We start from the raw sequence: 21139 nt of genomic DNA on the forward strand, positions 1-21139 counted from the left end.
TTTGGTGAGGAAGCTGTGGGAGCCTTGCTCTCGGTCACGCACCACATGACAAGTGTGGAGGGACGGACTCTCCTGTTAGAAATGGACCTCATCGAAGTCAAGTTCGATGTCAAATGGCGGTCTTCTGTATTGTTTTTCTTTCTTTAAATTTTTTTTAACGTTTATTTATTTTTGAGAGGCAGAGAGAGAGAGAGACAGAGACAGAGCACAAGTGGGAGAGGGGCAGAGAGAGAAGGAGACACGGAATCCGAAGCAGCTCCAGGCTCCCAGCTGTCAGCACACAGAGCCCGACGCGGGGCTCGAACTCACCGACTGTGAGATCATGAGCTGAGCCAAAGTCGGACGCTCAACTGACCGAGCCACCCAGGCGCCCCACAAATGGTGGTCTTCTTTAAAAATGGAGGCAGTACAGTCGGCTGACTGGATAAATAAATTACGGTGTCGTCATATGGGGGAATGCTGCCAGGGGTTAAAAAAGAAACCGTGGCTGCGTATTAGCACCTAGTCTCTGAGAGGAGTCAGGCTGGGTGAGTCCTTCCGCCTGGGTTAGGGTTGCTGGCTGGGTAGGGCCACAGGGGAACCCTCGGGCAGAATGGAAATGTTCTAGATCTTGAGTGGTGGGCATAACCAGCTACAGACACGTACGTAAAAAAGGCATGAGATGTACGTTTCATGCTTGTGCGTTTTACTGCACCTGAATGATGTCTCAGTTTGAAGTCCAGCTCTGCCCCTGATGATCTTGTGACTTTGGGTGAATCTCTGCATCTTGAAGCCTCAGTTTCTCTGTAACGCAGAGGACTTGATAACACCTCCCTCCTGGCTGGGGGTGGGGGGGTGGGGGAGGGTCGTAAGCTGCAGAGAAGGAGGTAGTACACGTGAAAGCTTGCGGCCCAGTGAAGATCAGCTATCCAATGAATAAAAATAGGAAGGTCTCTGAACTTCTCGAAAGCGGCAGGGGCCCATGGGATGACTAAACTAGCAGGAGGTGGTTCTTTGCACCCCAAGTTGAGAATGGAGATGACTCACGTCGGCTCGATGTCCGGGCTCTGCTGCCTCCGTCCAAAAGCTGACCTTATGCATGCGGGTTGCAGATTCCTCACACCTCTCTACCCCTCTCCAAAAGGAGTAGGTGTCCGCCTGTGGGTGCATGGGGGTTTGCAAACAGACATGCCCGCAGCCAGTCTGTAAGGCTTGCAAGTCGTCCTGGGTCTTGTGTCCTGGGCGCCTGGCCTCCTGGCAGCCTGCCTGGGAAGCAGGACGGAGCCCTCTTTTCTGTCCCGTCTGGTGAAGGCAGACAGCTGTCTTAGCTGGGGACAAGGTCAGCAAAGAGCATAGCGTTCAAGGTGGCTTTTTCCGGTGGTTCCACGTTGACGAGACAGGACGGTAAACTGCCTTTCTTCCCTTGCTGGCGTTTCTGGACCTGACTTATCTGGATGGAATTTCTCGCCTTTCGTGCCCTGCGTCTGTGTGTGTCATTTCTCGAGTGACGAATGCGACAACCTGGTTCTCTGGCATTAGAATACACACGATTCATTGATGGGGCATCCAACCCCTGTGCGCGAGTGTGCGTCTGGTGGGCGTGGCAGGGGCCTGGGGGGCTTTTGGGAAAGTTTGCTGGGCACTGAACTTCTTACTTGAAGGCAGCCTCTAGCTTTTCAAAGGTCTTTGCTGCAGGCGCTGCAGGCCGCCAGACGACAAAGCTTCCCCTTCCTGCTCCTTTGGGTGATTGCTCACAGCACCCCCCCCACCCCCGCCCTCGGAGGTTAGGAGAGTCGTGGGGTGGCGGGAGGTAGGGCTCATTCCCTCCACCTTCTCCCCTTTCCTCCGCCTGTACTATGTGGTGCCAGGTTGTGGCATCCCGAGTGCTGCCATGGCAACAGACTGTGTGACTCAAACCCAGGGCCTGCGACTCGCAACACCTTGGGGTGTGAGCTCATCAAGTGGTGGGCCTGCCGCCTCAGACAGGGATGGCCCGCAGCCCCGGGGCCCCGTTGCCAGGCCGAGGGGCGTCTGGCTTTCTGGGCCGTGACCTGACTCCTTGCCCCCAGGTCCTTCAGGCCTGAGAGCGCTGGTTCTCCTCGTCCCCCTCCCCCCGGGCCTCCCCTCCCCCGAAGGACAGACCCTGTGTAGGTTCCCTAGCGGGGTTTCTATTTTGATCATTCTATTCTGCTTCCTGAAAATTCCACCCGCCCGTAGTTCTAGGCGGAGAAGATGTTCTCTTGCTGTTCCTTTTTTTTTTTTTTTTTCAAAAGCGATCTGTTGGCTGGTGGGTTGGCACTGAACAGCTGCCTCAGACTTGGCCGTGTGTCCCCGAGGGTGAGCAACAGGCCCGAAAGAGGCTGGAGGAGGAGAGGCCCTGGCAGAGACCACAGTGTGGCCTGACGGTGATTTTAAAATAAATCGTTGACTCAATCCTGGGGCAAATGGAGGGATTGTGGATATTTCAGAAGAAAGGAATTCATGTCCTTGGTTGTCAGTTGCCTCCTGATGGGACCCCTTAGAGCATCTCCAATTCTTTTAGAAGGAAATTAAAAAAAAAATTAGACAGAGTGAGTAGGGGTGGGGCAGAGAGAGGGAGAGAGAGAATCCCAAGCAGGCGCCACACTCTCAGTGCGACGTGGGGCTCGAACTCATGAACTGTGAGATCGTGACCTAAGCTGAGACCAAGAGTCGGACACTTAACCGACCGAGCCACCCAGGCGCCCCAGAGCAGCTCCAATTCTTGGGGTACCTCATCTCCCCAGTTGGATACCCCATAACCCCCGTGTTGGGGCTAAGGTATCACCGTCCAAGAAATGGCCCCTTTCATCAGCAGCAGGCTAGAGTAATGGTTATGAAGGAGAGGAGCCAGACTGCCACTTAGAAGCTGTGTGACCTTGGGAACGTGAGTCCCCCTCTCTGAGCCTCACTTCCCCATCGGTAAAGTTGCTTCATAGGGTTCTTGGGAGACCAACGTTTAACGCACACACAGCGGTTCTTGGTGTAGAGTAAGTGGTATAGACACGTTAGCTGACAGGTTAGACATCATTTTCGTTACTGCCGGCAGCTCCCTGGGTCACCAACGCTTCTGTGAGCTTTGGTTGATCGGCTCCCAGATGGCCCGGGGGGAAGAGTAACAGCATAAAACAAGAGGGGGTGTTGGAAGCCTCCTGGACCCCCTCCACATATTTTCTGAAGGTCAGCAGAAAAAAAGACTCCCAAGTACAGTAAAACCTTGGTTTGCGAGCATAATTTGGCCCGGAAACATGCTTGTAACCCAAAGCACTTGTGTATCAAAGCGAATTTCGAGACCCACTGGCTCACGTGGGATTATGTGACGTTGGGCGTCACGTACGACTCGTATTGCAAGATACTGCTCGTTTATCAGGTTACGATTTGTTAAAAATGGTTGCTTATCTTGCAGAACACTGGCAGAACAAGTTACTCACAATCCAAGGTTTTACTGTACTGACTAATCCATTTATTTTCATAAAACATTCTTAACTTTTTTTTTTTTAATGTTTATTTATGAGGGGAGGGAGGGGCAGAGAGAGAGAGGGGGACCTAGAATCTGAAGCAGGCTCCAGGCTCCCAGCTGTCAGCCCAGAGCCCGACGCGGGGCTCGAACCCCGGACCGCGAGATCATGACCTGAGCCGAAGTCAGACCCTCAACTGACTGAGCTACCCAGGCGCCCCTTACTTTCTTTCTTTTTTTTTTTTTTTATAATTTTTTTTTTAACGTTTATTTATTTTTGAGACAGAGAGAGACAGAGCATGAACGGGGGAGGGTCAGAGAGAGAGAGAGGGAGACACAGAATCCGAAGCAGGATCCAGGCTCTGAGCTGTCAGCCCAGAGCCCGACACGGGGCTCAAACTCACGGACCGCGAGATCATGACCTGAGCTGAAGTCGGCCGCTTAACCGACTGAGCCACCCAGGCGCCCCCGTTACTTTCTTTTAAGTAGGCCCTACACCCAGTGTGGGCTTGAACTCGTGAGCCAGGCTGCCCTTTTCTTTTTTTCTTTTCTTTTCTCTTCTTTTCTTTTCTTTCTTAAATGCTTTTGAAGGCACTGGGGGCTAGTGTGTGTCACAGTGGCAAGTTGTAAAATAAAGCAGTGAGCGCAGAGAAAGGGCGGGATTCTCATTTAAAAAGTCATTTTTTGATAATAATAATGATCCACTCAGACCCAGTTTATTGAGTGCTTACTGTGTGTGCTTTGGGCTTCATGTGGATGAGGTGAACTATCAGCTTGGTACTGTCACTGGCTTCACCGTGTGACCCATGAGGACTCGGGGGTCCCCCTGGTCACAGGGCCCAGGGGCGGGGCAGTGGAGCGGGGGTCCCCCGACCCTGTGCGAGCGAGGCCCGGATCTCCGCGCAGATGCCTTGCTGAGGTGGGGCCGGAGTGGCGTCCCCAGCACCCTCCTCCTGCAGCCTCCGATGGTGGCCAGAGACCTCCCCCCGCCTTCACGGAGCCTGGATGCTGGGGTGAGCCCCCGGGAAGCCAGGGAGGGAGGGCGCTGACAATTAGGACTTGCAGTGTGATTTACTTGCTGGGGCTGACGGTGGGCAGATGTCTCGTTTCTGAAGCATTCTGGGTTGGAGGGCCTGACTCCTGGATTACTGCTCGCATTGCTCTCTTGGGCCTCTGGTGTGAGCGGGGCACGCACGGGACACCAGCACTGTACGCGGCCGTGGTTCTCAGCTGGGGGGCGGGGAGCAGGTGTTCTGACTGCGGGACGAACTTGGCCACGTACCTGGAGGCGTCTGTGGTAGTCACAGCTGGGAGCACGGTAGGGATGTCACCGGCATCTCGTGGTTAGAGGCCAGGCGTGCTGCTAAACACCCCCCAGCCCCCCCCCTTCCCCCGACAGAAGAATCCTCTAGCCCTGAATGCCACTAGCTCCGAGGTGAGGAGCCCCGGCCTGGTGATTGATGGTGCTCTCCGGTCTGCCTGGGTTCGAGCGTGGGCCCTCCAGCAAGTCCGCTCCTTGTGTCTCCGTTTCCTTGTCTGCAAAAGGGGAATACCCAGTGCCCACCTCAGAGCGGGTTGTGAGGATAGAATAACTAGGTGAGTGTGCTTACCACGGTGCCTGGCAGGGAAGTTCTCAATAAACGGTAGCTGCCTTCCCTGTTGATTATTATGGACTGACGATCCCCGACTGCCTTCAAAAAGCTCACAGCCCCGTAAGGAGACAATTGATAGACTTCTCTACATGATTCTGCAGGTGCTTTCCGATCCAGACTAGGGAATCAGGGAGGGCCTTCAGGAGGAGGTGGCCCAGGTGTAATCTTGATGGGCAAATAATGGCTTGCCAGGAGAAGTGAGGATAGGGGGTCTGGAAGGGAGTTCCAGGCAAGGGGAACAGCAGGTACAAAGGCATAGAGGCACAGAGGACTTTGGGCAGCAGCCTCTGAACCCCCATCACGGCTGCCACCTTCTTCCTCTCTCTGAGTATGGATGCCTCAGGGTGGGCTAGGTGACCCATGGCAGGTGAAGGGGTTTTCTGTGCTCCACTGGTGAGGGCAGCACATGTAATGCGCGCCATTTTTTCTTGCGGCGCTACGTGGCTTTGAACTAGTCCCAGGTAGAGTCTGTTAGGTGCTCCCGTATCTTTCTAGCACTTGCCGTTTCCTCCCTGCCCCCCTCCAGCCTTAAAAAAGGTAGGCCTCCTGGGGTTGTGGAAATGTCCTACAGCTTTATTGTGGTTGTGGTTACAAGAGTCTATAACATTTGGCAACACTCCTCCAACTCTACATGTTCAAAATCTTCATATATACATACTATCTCCATAAAAAGGGAGCATTCAGGGGCAGAGAAAGGGTGGGCCTCAGGGTAGAGCCTTTGGCCGGCCACAGTGTCTCGAATCTTGAATTGAGTAACTTTTATTTTTATTGTGTTTTTACCCTACCTTCTATTTATGGAGGTGACACAGATTTTCCATTTGTGGTGGTGGTATAAAGTTTCCTTTTAAAAGAAAAAAAAAATTAAAGTACCGTGTGAGTGAATTTAAATAGAAATATTAAGTAAATAATATTTACTGGTAGTACGTGGATATAGCAAAGATTATGCAAGTGGTTAAGAAAAAAAAAAAAAAGGATTTTTGGAACCCTTTCTGAGAAAAATCTGGTGAAACTAACTTTGTCCGGTGGCTGTGTGGGCACAGCCGTGACCCCGAGGGGCTGGCTGTGAGGGGGGCAGTGGTTTAAGGAGAAATAGAGAAGCCCAGCTGCTTAAAGAAACGTGTTCGCCCTGAGCCGTGCGTCTGGGATGCTTACTGTTAAATACCCAGAAGACTGAGAATGGAACAGTGATAAATTACCTTCACGTTCCCTGCTTGCTGTGAAGCTTTCAGAATCTTGAGAGGAAAAAGAAAGACGGAAAAACTCGGCTGCTCGGATTAATTAAAACCAGTGTAAACGCTCTGGATGCTTTTGCTCAGCAAGCCGGCCTTTCTGTTCCGCGCAGCCTGCCAGCGAGGGTGAGCGATGTGTGCTTTCAGGGCCGAGTTTCTGCGACTGTTCGCATCGGCCCTGAAGCGGGGTGTTTCTGATGAGATGTGATGCGGCCCTTTCTGATAAGGCCAGAATTTTTGCCAAGAGACGTTTTGTGGTTTGTTTTTGCTGGTTCGCAGGGCAGTGGATTATCAGGATGTCGCGGGACCCGGGTTTGATGTTGATCTCTTGCTAGAAGAAAAATCTGTGCTCCGTTACCTGCCAGGAAGGTGTCCGTGTGTGTGTTGTTGTTGACTGGGAACGTGAGAACCTACAGACGCTAGCTAGAAAACTCCCAGCCAGAAGTGACCAAGGAAACGGATCTGGTTTAGTGCTGTCCTGTTATGAATGGGCAGGTTGAGACCTGGAGTCGGGGTGAGGGTCTCTTCCAAGGTCACATAGCTGGTCGGTGGCAGCATAGGGCTGGGTTTCAGTCTCCTGCCTCTTAAACCAAGGTGTCATTGCCGTGTATCCTATTAGGCCCCACCACCTTTAAAATAAAATAAAAACCTGATTCTTTTGGGAATTGGGTTTCTTTTCTCAGGGTAATACAGGAAACAGAACCTCTTTTGGGCGTGCCTCCCCTGCCTGATGACTTAATTCCTTTCCCTGGAAGAAGTCCCTGTTACCTATAACTTGCAGAGAGAGGCTGAACACCCAGCAGCTGTGTGTGTGTGTGTGTGTGTGTGTGTGTGTGTGTGTGTGTGTGTGTACATTCTCTTATCCTCTGTTTTTGTACTGTGCATACTGTAGGTACCTTGCTTTTCTTTGCCCCTGTGTCTTGTGGTAACTTTTTAAACCCTTTATATAGCAGCATTGTTTTTTTGTTTTAAACGTTTACACTTGCTGTAAACTGTACCTCATAGCAGCTCACAACCTTTTTAAGTTTATTTTTGAGAGAGAGTTTGAGTGCATGAGCAGGTGAGAAGCAGCAAGAGAGAGAGAGGGAGGGACAGAGGGAGAGAATCCCAAGCAGGTTCCACACCGTCAGTGCAGAGCCTGACGTAGGGCTCGGACCCACAAACTGTGAGATCCTGACCTGAGCTGAAATCAGGAGTTGATTGCTTAACTGACTGAGCCACCCAGGTGCCCCTGTTTTTGCTTTTTTAAAGTTTGTTTATTTTGAGAGAGCCAGCGTGAGTGGGGGAGGGGCAGAGAGAGAGGGAGACAGAGGATCCCAAGCAGGCTCCGCGCTGTCAGTACAGAGCCCGATGTGGGGCTCGAACCCACGAACCGTGATATCATGACCTGAGCCAAAACCAAGAGTCAGATGCTTCACCGGCTGCGCCACCCAGGCGCCCCCCGTATAGCCCATTGTTGGAACAAACTGGAATTCAACCCATCCCCAACTGATGGACGTTAGATTGCTTCCCGTCTTTTGGGATTACCGACAGGGCAGTATTAACTAATCTTTCACACACTGCATTTTGCACATATGAGGGTTTATCACGGAATAAATTTTAAGTTTTATCTATCTTTGGGAGAGAGAGAGCTCGTGCACGCACGCGCAAGTGGGGGAAGGGCAGAGAGAGGAGAGGGAGAGAATCCCAAGCAGGCTCCCCACTGTCAGTGTGGGGCCTGATGACGGGCTCGAACCCACGAACCGTGAGATCATGCCCTAAACCAAAGTCAGAGGCTTAATTGAGCCACCCGGTGCCCCTGCAAGATAAATTCTAAAGCTACATTGCTTGGGTCCAAAGATAGGTATGTTGGAATTTTGGTAGATGTTAACGAATTGCCCTCTCTCGAGGTTAGATCTTTCTACCGTTTGGGTTGGATATTAGCATCTTTGAGTAGTAGTTGAAATATTTCACATAGACTTTTCTGAACTCCCCCTCCCCCCCTTTTTTTAAAATTCAGCCAACCAACACATATTTTGGGTGGGGCTGTCCAGGTGCTAGGATACCCTAAGGGGTGAGAGAGCCCTTATGGAATTTCCTGTTGGTAGGGATGGAGCTGGAGGTGGGAAGAGAGGCAGGCAATAAACAACTTCACAATTTCTTAATTGGAATTTCGGGAAGTGTGTGGACAGAACAGAGAAACGTGAGTGGGCTCTGATCTAGCCAAGGAGATCAGGAAGCCTTCCCCAGCACACGACACTTTAGCTGGAAGGAATGAGCGGCTTTAGTTATGTAGACAAGGGGCCTGGGTGGGGTGGGGGAGGAGCAGTTGTGGCAGAGGCACCGCAAGTGCAAAGGTCCTGAGGCAGAAAGAAGGTAGGTGCTTTCTAAGAACAGAAAGTTTGGCTGGAGTCCAAGGGAGAGTAGAGAGAGGTGAGGCTAGAGGTGGCAGGCAGGGCCTGGCCTGGCTGGCCTAGTTGAGATCGTTCATCTTTATCCTAAGACCTGTGAGAAGCCGTTTCGGGGCTCTCACCTGGGGAGGGGGTACCCTCTGGACCCCATGAGATCAGCTCAGCTAAACCAGGCAGCATTTACTCCACGATGGTCCAGAAAGGACACCGAGGAGGCAGAGGATCACCCGTGCAGCTATCTTGGCTCCCCAGGGTAAGGGCCAGGCATCCAACTTGAGGAAGAGGTCCCATTTCTGGCTACGTGAACCTTGGACAGGATTCTGCCATTGTTTGCTCACTCAGCAAATGTTTATGGACAGCCTGTGCTGGCGCGCAGTGCTGAACCTTGATAGATACGGTTCCGGCACCCGTGGGGCATAGAGTCCAGCACCTGGGTCACAATCTTCTATAAAGGGCCAGATAACATGTTAGGCTTTGTGGGCCATAGAGTGTTTATTGCAACTATCAACGTGGCTATTGTTTTTAAAATTTTTTAATGTTTACTTTTGAGAGAGAGAGAGAGAGAGAGAGAGAGCATGAACAGAGGAAGGGCAGAGAGAGAGGGAGACACAGAATCTGAAGCAGGCTCCAGGCTCCGAGCTGTCAGCCCAGGGCCAGACGCGGGGCTCGAACTCACAAACCGTGAGATCATGACCTGAGCCCAAGTCGGATGCTCCACCGACTGAGCCCCCCGGGCGCCCCCGTCAACTCTGCCGCTGTAGTACAAAAACAAGCCACAGACCGTATGTAAACAAACAGGAATGGGTGCTTTCCAATAAAACTTTATTTACAAACACGGTCTGTTTGCCTGCCCCTGATCTATCAGGATGAGACTCCCTAAACAGATTACGTCTGATGTGTCAGCTGGCAACGGGTGTTAGGGAAAAGGGGTGGAGAGCGACAGGTGGGGATGGAGGGGGTCTTTCTGACGGGCCAATCTAAGGAAGCGTTGGCTGAACAGACACATGAAGGAATTCAGGGAAGCGGCCATGTGAAGATCTCGGGGGGAGGGTTTCCAGCAGAATGAACGGCACTTGAACTTGAAGGCGGGAGATATCTGAAGAAGAGGTCAGCGGGGCCGTTGCTGAGTCAGGCTGGGAAAATGGGCAGGTACGAATAGTGAGACAGACCGGGGCTCAGGGGCTTCAGATCACATTTGGGAAAGCCTTTAAAGTTTTGCAGGCGGGCATGTCAAGGGGCTACTGCATGGCGAACAGACTGGAGGGGGTGAGGACAGAAGTGGGGAGCCCAGGGAGGAGGTGACTGACGTCCAGGCGAGAGAGGACAGGCCGGCGTCTTAGGCCAGGGGGGTTGTGGTGCAAATGTGGCTTCTGCTTTGACAGTAGGGTCGTTAGGACTCGCTATGGTTTGGGTGTAGGAAGGCGCGTTAGAGGGGTCAGGCTGAACCAAGCCCCCACAGGGAGGTGGGAGGGGCCTCTACTGAGAGGGGGAGCTCCCCCAGGGTCAGGGTGCTGGGCGGAACAGCTCCTTCCCTCCCTAAATCCACTCTCCAGAGTCCGTCCTTTGAGGTGCTAGCGGGAACCTAAAACAGAAGGCTACTAAAGAAAAATCCGGTCCTTCTGCATCTGCTGTTTTTTTTTTTATAGTTTGGGACACCGTTTAGCCGTGGCTCTGCCTTTTGAGGACCAAGGGGCTGGTCTGTGGGATTTCTTATCCTGCTAACTCTGTGCCTCTGGGTGAATCCCTTCCCCTCCCTGGGCCCCAGTTTCCTCATCTGTAAAATGGCCCAAGATGAGATGCGACTCAGGGGTCCTGGTTTTAAACGAAGCCACTAGTCACCCTTGAGCGTGAGCGGCTGGGGTCTGAACCCAGAGCTCCTGGGACTCAGAGCCGGTGCAGTCTGCCTGTGCGTCCCGTGGCTGTACCAAACGTGCAAAAATGTTGAAACGAGCCTGCGTCCGTGGTTTTCAGACCGTGGGTCCTGACCCACTGGTGGGCCAGGAAATCTGTTCAGTGACTTGTGACCAGCACTTAAAGCAAATAACCCCAGACAAGAGGAAAGGTGAGGGTAAGTACTGTTTTTGCGAAGCTTCGTTTCAGGCTCCAGTAGAGAGGGCGTGAACCGAGTCGTGGAGTAAAAACGCGTTTCTTCCCAGGGTCCCCCTGAACCAAAAGTTGGGACGTCATTGGCCCGGGGCGTCCTGCCGGGCCTCTGGCTAGGGCTGCGTGGCTTGGAGGAGCTGTGCTCTGTGCACCTGCACTAAAATCTTTCCGCTTCCATCTCTGTCTTCAAGGAATCGGGGATGAAGTGGCCTCACTTTCCTCTGGTGAGGGAAGGAGGTTCCAGCTCGGGGTTTGGCACGGGCGGCGGGGGGCGGGGCGGGGGGGATTATTAAGAAAACAAAGAAGAAAAACAGGAGCCAAAACCCGATCTGGGATTGTTCTGCCCGGGAGTTCTGTTTTAGAGGCTTAAAAAGACCCCTCCCTCCCCCCCTTCTCTTTCCAGAAGAACCGAATGCACATAAGGTCGCCAGCCCACCCTCCGGACTCGCATACCCCGATGATGTCCTGGACTATGGCCTCAAGCCATACAGCCCCCTCCCCAGTCTCCCGGGCGAGCCCCCCGGCCGATTCGGAGAGCCGGATAGGGTAGGGCCGCAGAACTTTCTGAGCGCGGCCCAGCCAGCCGGGGCCTCGGGCCTGAGCCCTCGGATCGAGATCACTCCATCTCACGAACTGATGCAGGCAGGGGGCCCCCTCCGCGGGAGAGACGCTGGCCTGCTGGGGGAGCAGCCGGCCCTGGCCGGGGCGGCCGCCAGCCCGCGGTTCACGCTGCCCGTGCCCGGCTTCGAGGGCTACCGCGAGCCGCTTTGCTTGAGCCCGGCTAGCAGCGGCTCCTCTGCCAGCTTCGTTTCCGACACCTTCTCCCCCTACACCTCGCCCTGCGTCTCGCCCAATAACGGCGGGCCCGACGACCTGTGCCCCCAGTTTCAAAACATCCCTGCTCATTATTCCCCCAGAACCTCGCCAATAATGTCACCTCGAACCGGCCTCGCTGAGGACAGCTGCCTGGGCCGCCGCTCGCCCGCGCCCCGTCCGGCCTCCCGCTCCTCGTCGCCTGGCGCCAAGCGGAGGCATTCGTGTGCCGGGGCCCCGGTCGCCCCGCTGCCCGGAGCCTCGCCCCAGCGCTCCCGGAGCCCCTCGCCGCAGCCCCGGGACGACGGCGCCCCCGCCGGCTACCCCGCCGCGGCCGGCTCCGCCGTCCTCATGGACGCCCTGAACAGCCTCGCCGCCGACTCGCCCTGCGGCATCCCCCCCAAGATGTGGAAGACCAGCCCCGAGCCGGCGCCCGCGTCCGCCGCCCCGCCCAAGGCCGGCCTGCCCCGCCACCTGTACCCGGCCGCCGTGGAATTTCTGGGCCCCTGCGAGCAGGAGGAGAGGAGGAACTCGGCCCCCGAGTCCATCCTGCTGATGCCGCCCACGTGGCCCAAGCAGCTGGTGCCCGCCCTTCCCCTCTGCAGGTGAGCGGGGCTCCGAGGGGACCGGTTTCCCCGGGGGTGGGGGTGGGGGTGGGGGTGGGGGGGTCGTGGTGCTTTAGCGTCTGGGACAGGCCGCATCCACACCCAGGCCCTCCCGCCTCCTGGCTGCCAGACCTTGGCGGGGCTGGGGGGGGGTTCAGTTCTCCCAGCTGTGGTTTCTCCGTGGGCCCCCCGAACTCCCCAGGTGGTCGGGAGCATGCCTGCGATGGCCCCTGGCCGGTTCGCGCATTCATTCGGGCGACAGGGTTTTATCAGGCACCTACTGTGTGCCAGCGGGCACTGTTGTGGGTGTTGGGGAGGCCGTGGTGAACAAACCGGGCAGAAATTTCTGCCTCCGTGGAGGGGACGTTCTGGGAAGCACAGAGCAAGCCTTTCTACGGGGCATTTACCAGCCTCTGCTAAGAGGAATTGGTGGGTTTTCGCATCTGCTGTCCTCGAGGAGCTTGAAATCGTGGGAAGCCGAAGCGCTGCGTGTGGATGGCGGTGTGTAGGCTTTGGGGTCTCCAGGGACCGGGTTTGAGTCCTGGTTCCACCCCTCGGGGGCTGTGTGATCGTGGGCATGTCTGGTGCTGCCCTCCTGCTGTGTCCATGACAGGCATCGCTAGTCGTGCAGGACGGCTTTCTCATCCAGCATCTTTGGGATGCCGTGCCCAAGGCAGACATTGCTAATCAATCAGGACCCCCTTTCTCACTGAGCACCTTACTAAACCTTGGCTCATTCCCTGTGGGTTAGTCCCCACCTCATTGTTTTTTCGTTCGTTTTTTGTTTTTTTGCAAGGTGTGAGGATATATATCAAATTCTTGGCACGAAGCCTGCACAAAGTAAGAGTGAAAAGAAAGGGGCAGCTGCTGTGTTTCAGAGGGGAATCTTCTTATCAGGGAGGCACTTTAGAAAGTACTTTCTCCTGGATGAGCCTCGTCCTAGAAGATTGAGCTCCCAATGGTTGTTAGAGGAATGACAGTGACCATAATAATCACCAGCATTTGAGGATGCTTGCTATGTGCTAGGCACAACTCTAAGTATTGCCCACGGATCATTTTATTCTCCAGTAAATCTAGTTGGTATTATTTTTATCTTCATTTGGATGCTAAGAAAAATGAGGCGCCCAGAGGTTAGAAGCACATGACGTTCCATGAAAGCGAAGCTAAAAATCATCCTGACACTTTGAAAACCATACGGTAATAGGGTGAGGCCGTTGATTCTTCAGAGCATTTGCTTTTAGCAAATGGGAAACTGTTTTTTTTTTTTTATGCAAATACTAAATTGAACACCAAAATAGATCATGGTGGGGCTGTTGTGATTGATGAGGTGAGAGTAGTCGAGGGCTCTGTCCCCCGGGCCTTGCTTATCCCACACCAGACCAAAGGGGACCACAGGGGCCTTCCAGTCTGGCCCTTCTTCCCGAGCGGTTCTGACAACACCGGTGCCATCACAGGTCGATGGGTGTTCCTCAGAAAAGGAGATTCTGAATTTAACAGAGTTAAACAGGTATCTTTATGCAGGGGCCACTCCCAGCTGTGGACAGAACGCGCAGTAATCTCAAAGGCCGTTTGGCCACGGGGCTCTGAGTTCTGTGACCCAAGTCGTATGGAGCCACCATAGGAAATGCTGATCAAGGCCAGCGCCTGTTGCAGGTTGAGAAGCCTGGGCTTGGTGAGGCGAGCGGACGTGGCCACGGTCACCCAGCTAGTCAGTGACAGAGTTGGGAACTTAGAATCTCAAATTCTTGACTCCTTATTCTTTCTGCTACAGACCAGTCTGTGAAACGTGGTTTACTTAATGGTTGAGATTGGGGAGGAACATGAATATAAAATATGATTGTGCTGCATTTGTCTGAGACTTTATAAAGACTTTATCGTTTGTCCTTCCTTCTCTACTCGTGGTCCAAACGATACTGACCACTTTAGTCCCTACGAGGGCCAATCTGTGCCAGCTGATGAGATGTTTGTGACAGTTTTCTGTAAGATCGAGAAGATAGGACGTTCAGGGAAGTCTCACGATAACATTTGTCTCCGGGTGTGTGGGGCTGAGGGCTGGAATTCAAATGCAGAATTTCACATTGGCTCTGATGGTCTAATTCTTAAGATTGTACTGTAGTCGTCAAAGACTTGTTCCGGAGCCAAACAAAATTTGAAGTTGATACTCGGAGATAGCCCACTGGGTCTTCTCCTCCCTGAATATTTTTGATACTTCAAAAGATATTAGAACAGGGGTGAAGTGATATTTTTATGAGCCTTATTTTGCAAATTAAAAAAAAATTAACCCGCATGATGAGAGTGTGAGTGTGTAAGACACATGGCCCCTTGGCTGCAGGCAGAAGCTAGAAGGCATGTTGGGACCGAAACTGAGGTGGACGCTCTACGACTTCAGGGCAAGGGGGGGCTTCAGGAGGTGATCTAGTTGCAAAGAAGAGATGGAGATTTGCTTGCATTGTGACGACATAATTTGAAGTTGGACTGCATGTTCGAGTTGGACTCCAGCACTGATGGGGTTTATGGGGTCCCACTGCATTGCCCTTGGTACTGCTATGATGGAGAAGGAATGGAATTGGTTTCGTTGCAAGTGCTTCCCTAAGTCCAGTTGATAAGGGTAGCTTTTAGAAGCTCCGGGCTTAGTGGAAAAGAATATCCTGATTGGATTAACGATTGGTGCCACATGTACAAAATCAGGACATAGTGACACAAATCCATGCGTCTCCAACTTTGGAGCTACTTTGAATATATGGGGCTTCTTTGGAATAAGACTGCTCACTCACTTATTCATTCATTTAGCCATCCAGCCATCTACCCACCCACCCACTGACTACTGACCGAGAACCGATCAAATATCGAGTATTGTTCCAGAGCCATTCTATAAGTGAGATATTTTCTTGGCCCTATTTTAAATAAATCAGTAAGATAAGAAGTAGCATATCTCTAGTAGCATGGAGACGTGCATGGAGCACTGGACTGAGAGTCAAGAGACATAAGTTGGAGCCTTGTAATCTTGGGAAAATATCTGTGTTCCCTAAGACTCTGAAGGAATGGTCTAGGTAGATCATTAAGACCTCAGCCAACTCTTTAATTACATGATTCTAACCATGTGTCAAGTACCTGTTGGGTGTGCTGGGTAGGGTTAAGATTCTATAAGAAAATGAAACTTAATGGCTGTCATTACAACTTTAGATGTAAAGGCCTGTATATCTAATACTATAACCACAAGTAAATTAGAGTATAGGAGATAACTTTGAAATATGGAGTGTATGTACAGGGAAACATGATTATAGCCTGATATTTCTTGAGTAGTTATTGTGCTAAGCTCTTCATGTGATCTCCATAGCTCCATTTCACAATGGAGGAAACTTAAGGCCCAGAGAAACCTAATAGAGGCATCTGCTCAAAGTAGCTAGAGGTGGAGCTTGGACTGAAACACGGGTGGGTAACTCCAGTCATGTTCTTGACTTCTCCTCTTCCTTTAAATTTAGGGGTCTGGGTGGTTTGACTCATCCATACCCAAATCAGACACTTCTCTATGGTTAGATGTTCTTTACTGGTCCTGAGAGCCAATGGCTGTGACTAGAAATGGTCTCTCCTTAAAAGCAGCTTTTAATCGAGAGCATCAGACTTGGAAACAAGAACTGAAACAACTCTCAGGTGCCATCTGGTCCATTTGATATGTTATTATAAGACACTGGAGATAAAAGAGGTGAGGTTACTTGCCTAAGGTCACATTGCACATCTGTGGCACACATGGGCTCCTGATTTCCACTTCAGGAAATTTCTCCCACACTTACTCCTTTGGAAAGGGAGAACATTCTGGGTAAGGGGTGATTTTTAGAGGAAGGAGATGGTACTCCTCAAAATTCCCAGAGGAAAAGGAGTGGTAACATTTGGAAATATGCTAGAACTCACATGTAATGAAATTAGCTTCATAAACTGAGATGTCAGTCACACTGTTTTCATCAAAGGTGGAAGAGAAAACAAAGACAAAGATCTCTCACTTGAGTAGAATCCTACCTATCCTGTCTGAGAAATATGTGCTTTCCAACACCCAGAACTTTACTCCTGTGCCCTCTGACATGATTTTTCAGAAAAGGGACCATTTACATTTATTGTACAGGTCGACTGGTTCTGATTTCTTGTACACACGACTGATTCTGTTTCCTCCTTCAGTATTCCAGTGACCGCATCCCTCCCTCCGCTTGAGTGGCCACTCTCCCACCAGTCGGGGTCCTATGAGCTGCGGATTGAGGTGCAGCCCAAGCCACATCACCGGGCCCACTATGAGACAGAAGGCAGCCGAGGGGCTGTCAAAGCTCCAACTGGTGGCCACCCTGTCGTTCAGGTATGGACTTGAATTCTTTTCCTTTTTGTGTCCTTCATTTCTATTAAGTGATCGATTTTCGCTCAGCCACTGCCTATTATTTGTTGGGTTGTGGTATGTGTCTCGGCCTCCTACTCGTCTAACAGATGGGAAATTTGAGATGGAATTAGTAGGATCAGAAACTAGTCCAGCTACTCAGAGACCAGAGAAGAAAGTCTTCCTGAGCTGGATAAGGATAGAAATGATATTCTTAAGTTATTTCTTCTCTTCTCTTTGTGATTGAAAAATTGCTAGAGTTTTGCAGGGGTTTGTGTGTTGACAGAAGGTTTCAGAAGCCATTATTTTGTGTTTAAATTTCAGAGGAGAGTCCACTGGGGAAAATCCATATACTCTTGTGAAGTATAGAAAAATAGGGGAAAATAGGGGCGCCTGGGTGGCGCAGTTGGTTAAGTGTCCGACATCAGCCAGGTCACGATCTCGCGGTCCGTGAGTTCGAGCCCCGCGTCAGGCTCTGGGCTGATGGCTCGGAGCCTGGAGGCTGCTTCCGATTCTGTGTCTCCCTCTCTCTCTGCCCCTCCCCCGTTCATGCTCTGTCTCTCTCTGTCCCAAAAATAAATAAAAAACGTTGAAAAAAAAATTAAAAAAAAAAAAGAAAAATAGGGGAAAATTAAAATTAAACATAACAGAAATACTATTAGCATTTTGACCTATTTCTTGTTGCCTTTTTTTCTGTTCGCAAACATGGCAATGTCTATTCCTATACATTTAAATGTTTGATATTATAGTAGCGGGTTTTCTGATTTTTAAAATATTACCCCATGAGCGTTTCCTCCAGTTTTTTCTTCTTAATCATTATCTTTTACGTCTGTGGCTTTTGATTTAACCTCAGTTTTTCTTTCAGTCGAAATAAGTAGAGAAGTGTGTGTTTTTCTGCAAAATAATTCAAGTTGAAATGATCTTTCTTAGTTGTGTAATCTGCTCAACCAGGGAGTGCTGATTGGTGCCCACCAACCAACTCGATTAAGCAGAACCTTCAATACGTATAAATTTAACTTTTATTTGCATTTGCCTTAAGGTGGATGTATTCTATGATAAGAATCTGACGTAGTATGCATGAGAGCCTCTAGAGAGGTTGTGAAAAAGGCGGATTCCTAAGCATCCCCTGAAACTACTCAATGAGACATTGCGTAACATGAGTAGAGCTGAGACCAGCAAACAAACAAAAATCCAAAATCTCTGAAATCTCCATAGGCGCTTTGGGTGTATACACCTGGTTAAGGACTTTTGTGATAATAATAGGAACTTCCCCGTCCCGGCAGTTGCTTTTTCTGGAGATGCCATCACAGCTATTTTGCCATTTGTGTTTATTCATTGCTTCTTTTCCTTGACCGTGAGCCGCACCTTCCTTTCTCTTTGCATGTTTAGTAATTGTTGACTATATTCCAATATTGTGATGATGATATATTTACTGGACAGAGAGACTCTGGATTTTGTTATCTTCCTTTAAAGGTGATGCAGCAGCTGACTGGCCACTTTATACTTGCGTAGACTTGATTTCACATTTTGTTACGGTGGATCTGTGGCAAGTCCAAGGTGTTTCCCATGCTGTGTCAATAACGTTTTTGGGTGCTTGGTGGACGTGACTCCACGCCGGTGGTGTGGAAGCTGTCCTCAGGCAGGGAGCTGGAGGGGACCTGGGCTCCTGTGTTTCCTTTCCCTCAGTGGCCACAGTCTTAGGCTGCCTGCTGTCCAATGCCTGAAGTTGTTGACTTCTAGATGTTTGTCCCGATTTATAGTTGTTTACGGTGGGAGGGCTGGTCTGGTACCATTCACTCTGGCATGCATGAAAATTGTTTTCTGGGAAGGGAAGTCTTCGTGTCATTATCGGTCTAGGCTTATCTATTCTAGGACGGGGCTTCCTGGCTCAGAGGGTGGTGTTACTCTGTGTGTTGGAGTCAAAGTGCGTCTGTGTTGTTTAGTAATGGCAGGGAAACTCACTCATGGCACATGAGAAGAGGGGGACTGTATGAGGAGGCTACGACTGCAAAGCCAGGCTAGGAGACTCAACTCAGAAAGAAGCCAGACTTGAGACCGGTCCCCAATTTACTTCTTTGTTCAGTCAACCCATTCGGCAAGTGGATTCATTCCCTCCACACGTATGTGTTGAGCACCGACTTTTTGCCATATACCGTGCTCGCTACGAAAATACAGTGAAGAATAAAAAAGAAGCTATGAGCTCTTTCTTCCTGGAGCTCCCGGTCTAGGAGCCAGAGTCGTCGGCTAAATCGTCACGCACAAATGATAGAAGTACACACGGTGGCAAGGCGCACACAGGAAACGAATGTGAGGCTCTCGGCGCGTAAAACGGAGGAGCCAGTGGAAATGGGGGAAAAACACATGCTAAGGTTTCCCTCAAGCTGGGGCTGAGGAGGCTGGGGGAGCGGCAGGTGCAGGTGCCTGGAGGCAGAAGGAAGTAGAGGGAATCACGTTAGAGGAGCCAAGGAGGCCAAATATAACTGGAGCATGAAGGACCAGAAGGAAGGGGAGGGAGGGAGGCAGGGGCCAGAGTGTGCAGGGCCTGGAGTAGCCAGCGGGGAGAGTTGGGCTTTATCCCGAGACGTGAAAATCAGGAAGGAAGCGTGATCTGACTTGGGGCTTGGACGAGACCCGGCCGGATCACCCTGTTGGAGGAGGAGCTGGGATCAGGAGGAAAGTTAGCAGGCTCTGTCTGGGGCCTCTGTCCTCCCAGGGCTGGGTGGTATCTTCATGGCCCGATCACTCAACAAACGCTGGTTGAGCACTCCTGTGTACCAGGCACGGTTCTAGGCTCTGGGCTGGGCTGTGTACAAAACAGCGAGAAATTCTCAGCCTCGTGAGCTTAGGGTCGCGCCGAATGATCATAATAGTTACTGTGCAGCGTGCGTTTACTGCGTATCAGACCCTGTTCCAATGCCGTGTGTGTTAATTTATTTAATCCTTAAAGGAGCCCTAAAAGCAGGTCGCAGTTAGGTCAAGGAGATGTCAAGGAACTTGTTCAAGGTCAGAGCTGTCGAATGGGCCTGGGATTTGGACCCACGGGCCCGGCTGTCTCTGTGTTACAACGTTCCTGATTTTTCACGTCTCTCTTCAGACCATCTTCCCCCGACTCCACACTCTTACCAGGCAGAGAAAGCCTGGGGGGAAAAATGCCCACACCTCCTGCCTGTCAATTTTATGTGCTGTCCCCGCACCGCCTTTTTGGGGCCCAAATTGTGATTTCTCAGGGAGATTCTAATTGGCCTGGTTGGGAAGGCCCACTGGCCCAGTTGGCTTGGCCAGAGAGGTTGGACCACATGCAGTGGGCTAAGCTCTGCTTACCCATTCGTTTAAGGCTGGGGCCGTGGAACGTTCCAGAGAAGGGAACGGGCTGGATGTGCAGTTCGAAAGACCTCTGCTGAGCTGTGTTGAAGTTCATGCCCCTCTTCTGACAGCCCCCAAGGAGCCATCCCTCTTCTCGCTCATAACTTTGAAAACCCAGTGCATGACTTCAAGGTTTGCGGCCACATTCTCTAAAGATACCAAGTGGAGTCTTTTTTTTTTTTTTAATTATTTGAATAGATTGTGTTCTCTTCAAAATGCAATGTGCTAACCACTGATTTTTAGCGTAGTCAGTCGGTTTTTAAAAACCTTCTTTGAAAAATGGAGAGGGGACTTGGGACAAGTGCTCTTACCCTGTAGGTAGGAATGAAAACCCCTTTCGAAATTTGGAGGGTTGCCCTTTCGTTCCCAGAAGAGCAGCGTAGCCCTGTTTTGCTGGTTTCTCTCTTGATCTGTCTCTTATCTCTACATCTGTTTCTATTTCTGTACTGTACCACGGCTCCTCTCCCCCCTCCATGATTGGTCCCCACCCTTCTCTTTTTTATTTACTGCACCATAAAACTTCACTTTTCTTTGCACGCCTAGTGGTTTTATGCTCCTCTTTATAAGAAAATAAAATGAGTACAAGACCCCTTCGCTTCTTTACATATAAAATTTAAAATCTTAAGCATATGCCATGTTTGGCGTTGTGTTTTTTTTCCCCCCCCTCTCGAATGTCACCTGGTCTTGGAAGGAAGTCTGTTCTAAACCTTAAATGCTTTCAGATCTCCTGACGCCTTCATTTGGCAGCTATTTTCTTGAGGACCTGCTGTGTGCCAGGCACTGCGCTAAGTGCTGATAATATCATGATGGGCGGGATGAATACAGTTTCTGCCCTGATGGAGCTCTGGGGGCACTGGAGGTGCAAAGTAGGTCAGAATGGCTTGGCGTGACCGTTGCTGAGCTGTGAGTGGCTCAGGGAGGCAGATGAGGGCAATCTGGAGTGACACCTGGACTCTAGGGCAAGACATGCTGAGCGGTTGGGGAGCCCGTCTGTTGCATTTACAACATAAATTCACGGCTTACGACTTCAACCGAAGCAGCCATGCCAAGAGAATACTTCTATCTGCTGTAGAAGGGAGTCTTGCTGAGGATGTGACTTACCACCTGTGACCTAGAGCAGGTGACAGAGCCGGCGAAGTGAGGAATGATGCCCTTCTTCTCTCTGTTTCTTGG

At 51.2% G+C, this 21139-nt stretch overlaps 1 protein-coding gene across 9 annotated transcripts in view; it reads left to right on the forward strand.

Annotated features, from left to right (window-relative positions):
* The window catches only part of NFATC2 (nuclear factor of activated T cells 2), a 158727-nt gene that overhangs the window by 27303 nt on the left and 110285 nt on the right, over positions 1–21139 (forward strand). For 7 of the 9 annotated variants that reach the window (XM_023251100.2, XM_023251098.2, XM_023251095.2 and 4 more), the window contains exons 2-3: positions 11232–12246; positions 16417–16588. In XM_023251100.2, coding sequence (XP_023106868.1) covers positions 11232–12246; positions 16417–16588 — 1187 coding nt within the window. The remainder of the gene's footprint in view (positions 1–11231; positions 12247–16416; positions 16589–21139) is intronic. The other 2 variants (XM_023251102.2, XM_023251101.2) reach the window with 1 other exon arrangement.

Source organism: Felis catus, chromosome A3, assembly GCF_018350175.1.
Source record: "Felis catus isolate Fca126 chromosome A3, F.catus_Fca126_mat1.0, whole genome shotgun sequence".
Classification (NCBI taxonomy): domain Eukaryota; kingdom Metazoa; phylum Chordata; class Mammalia; order Carnivora; family Felidae; genus Felis; species Felis catus.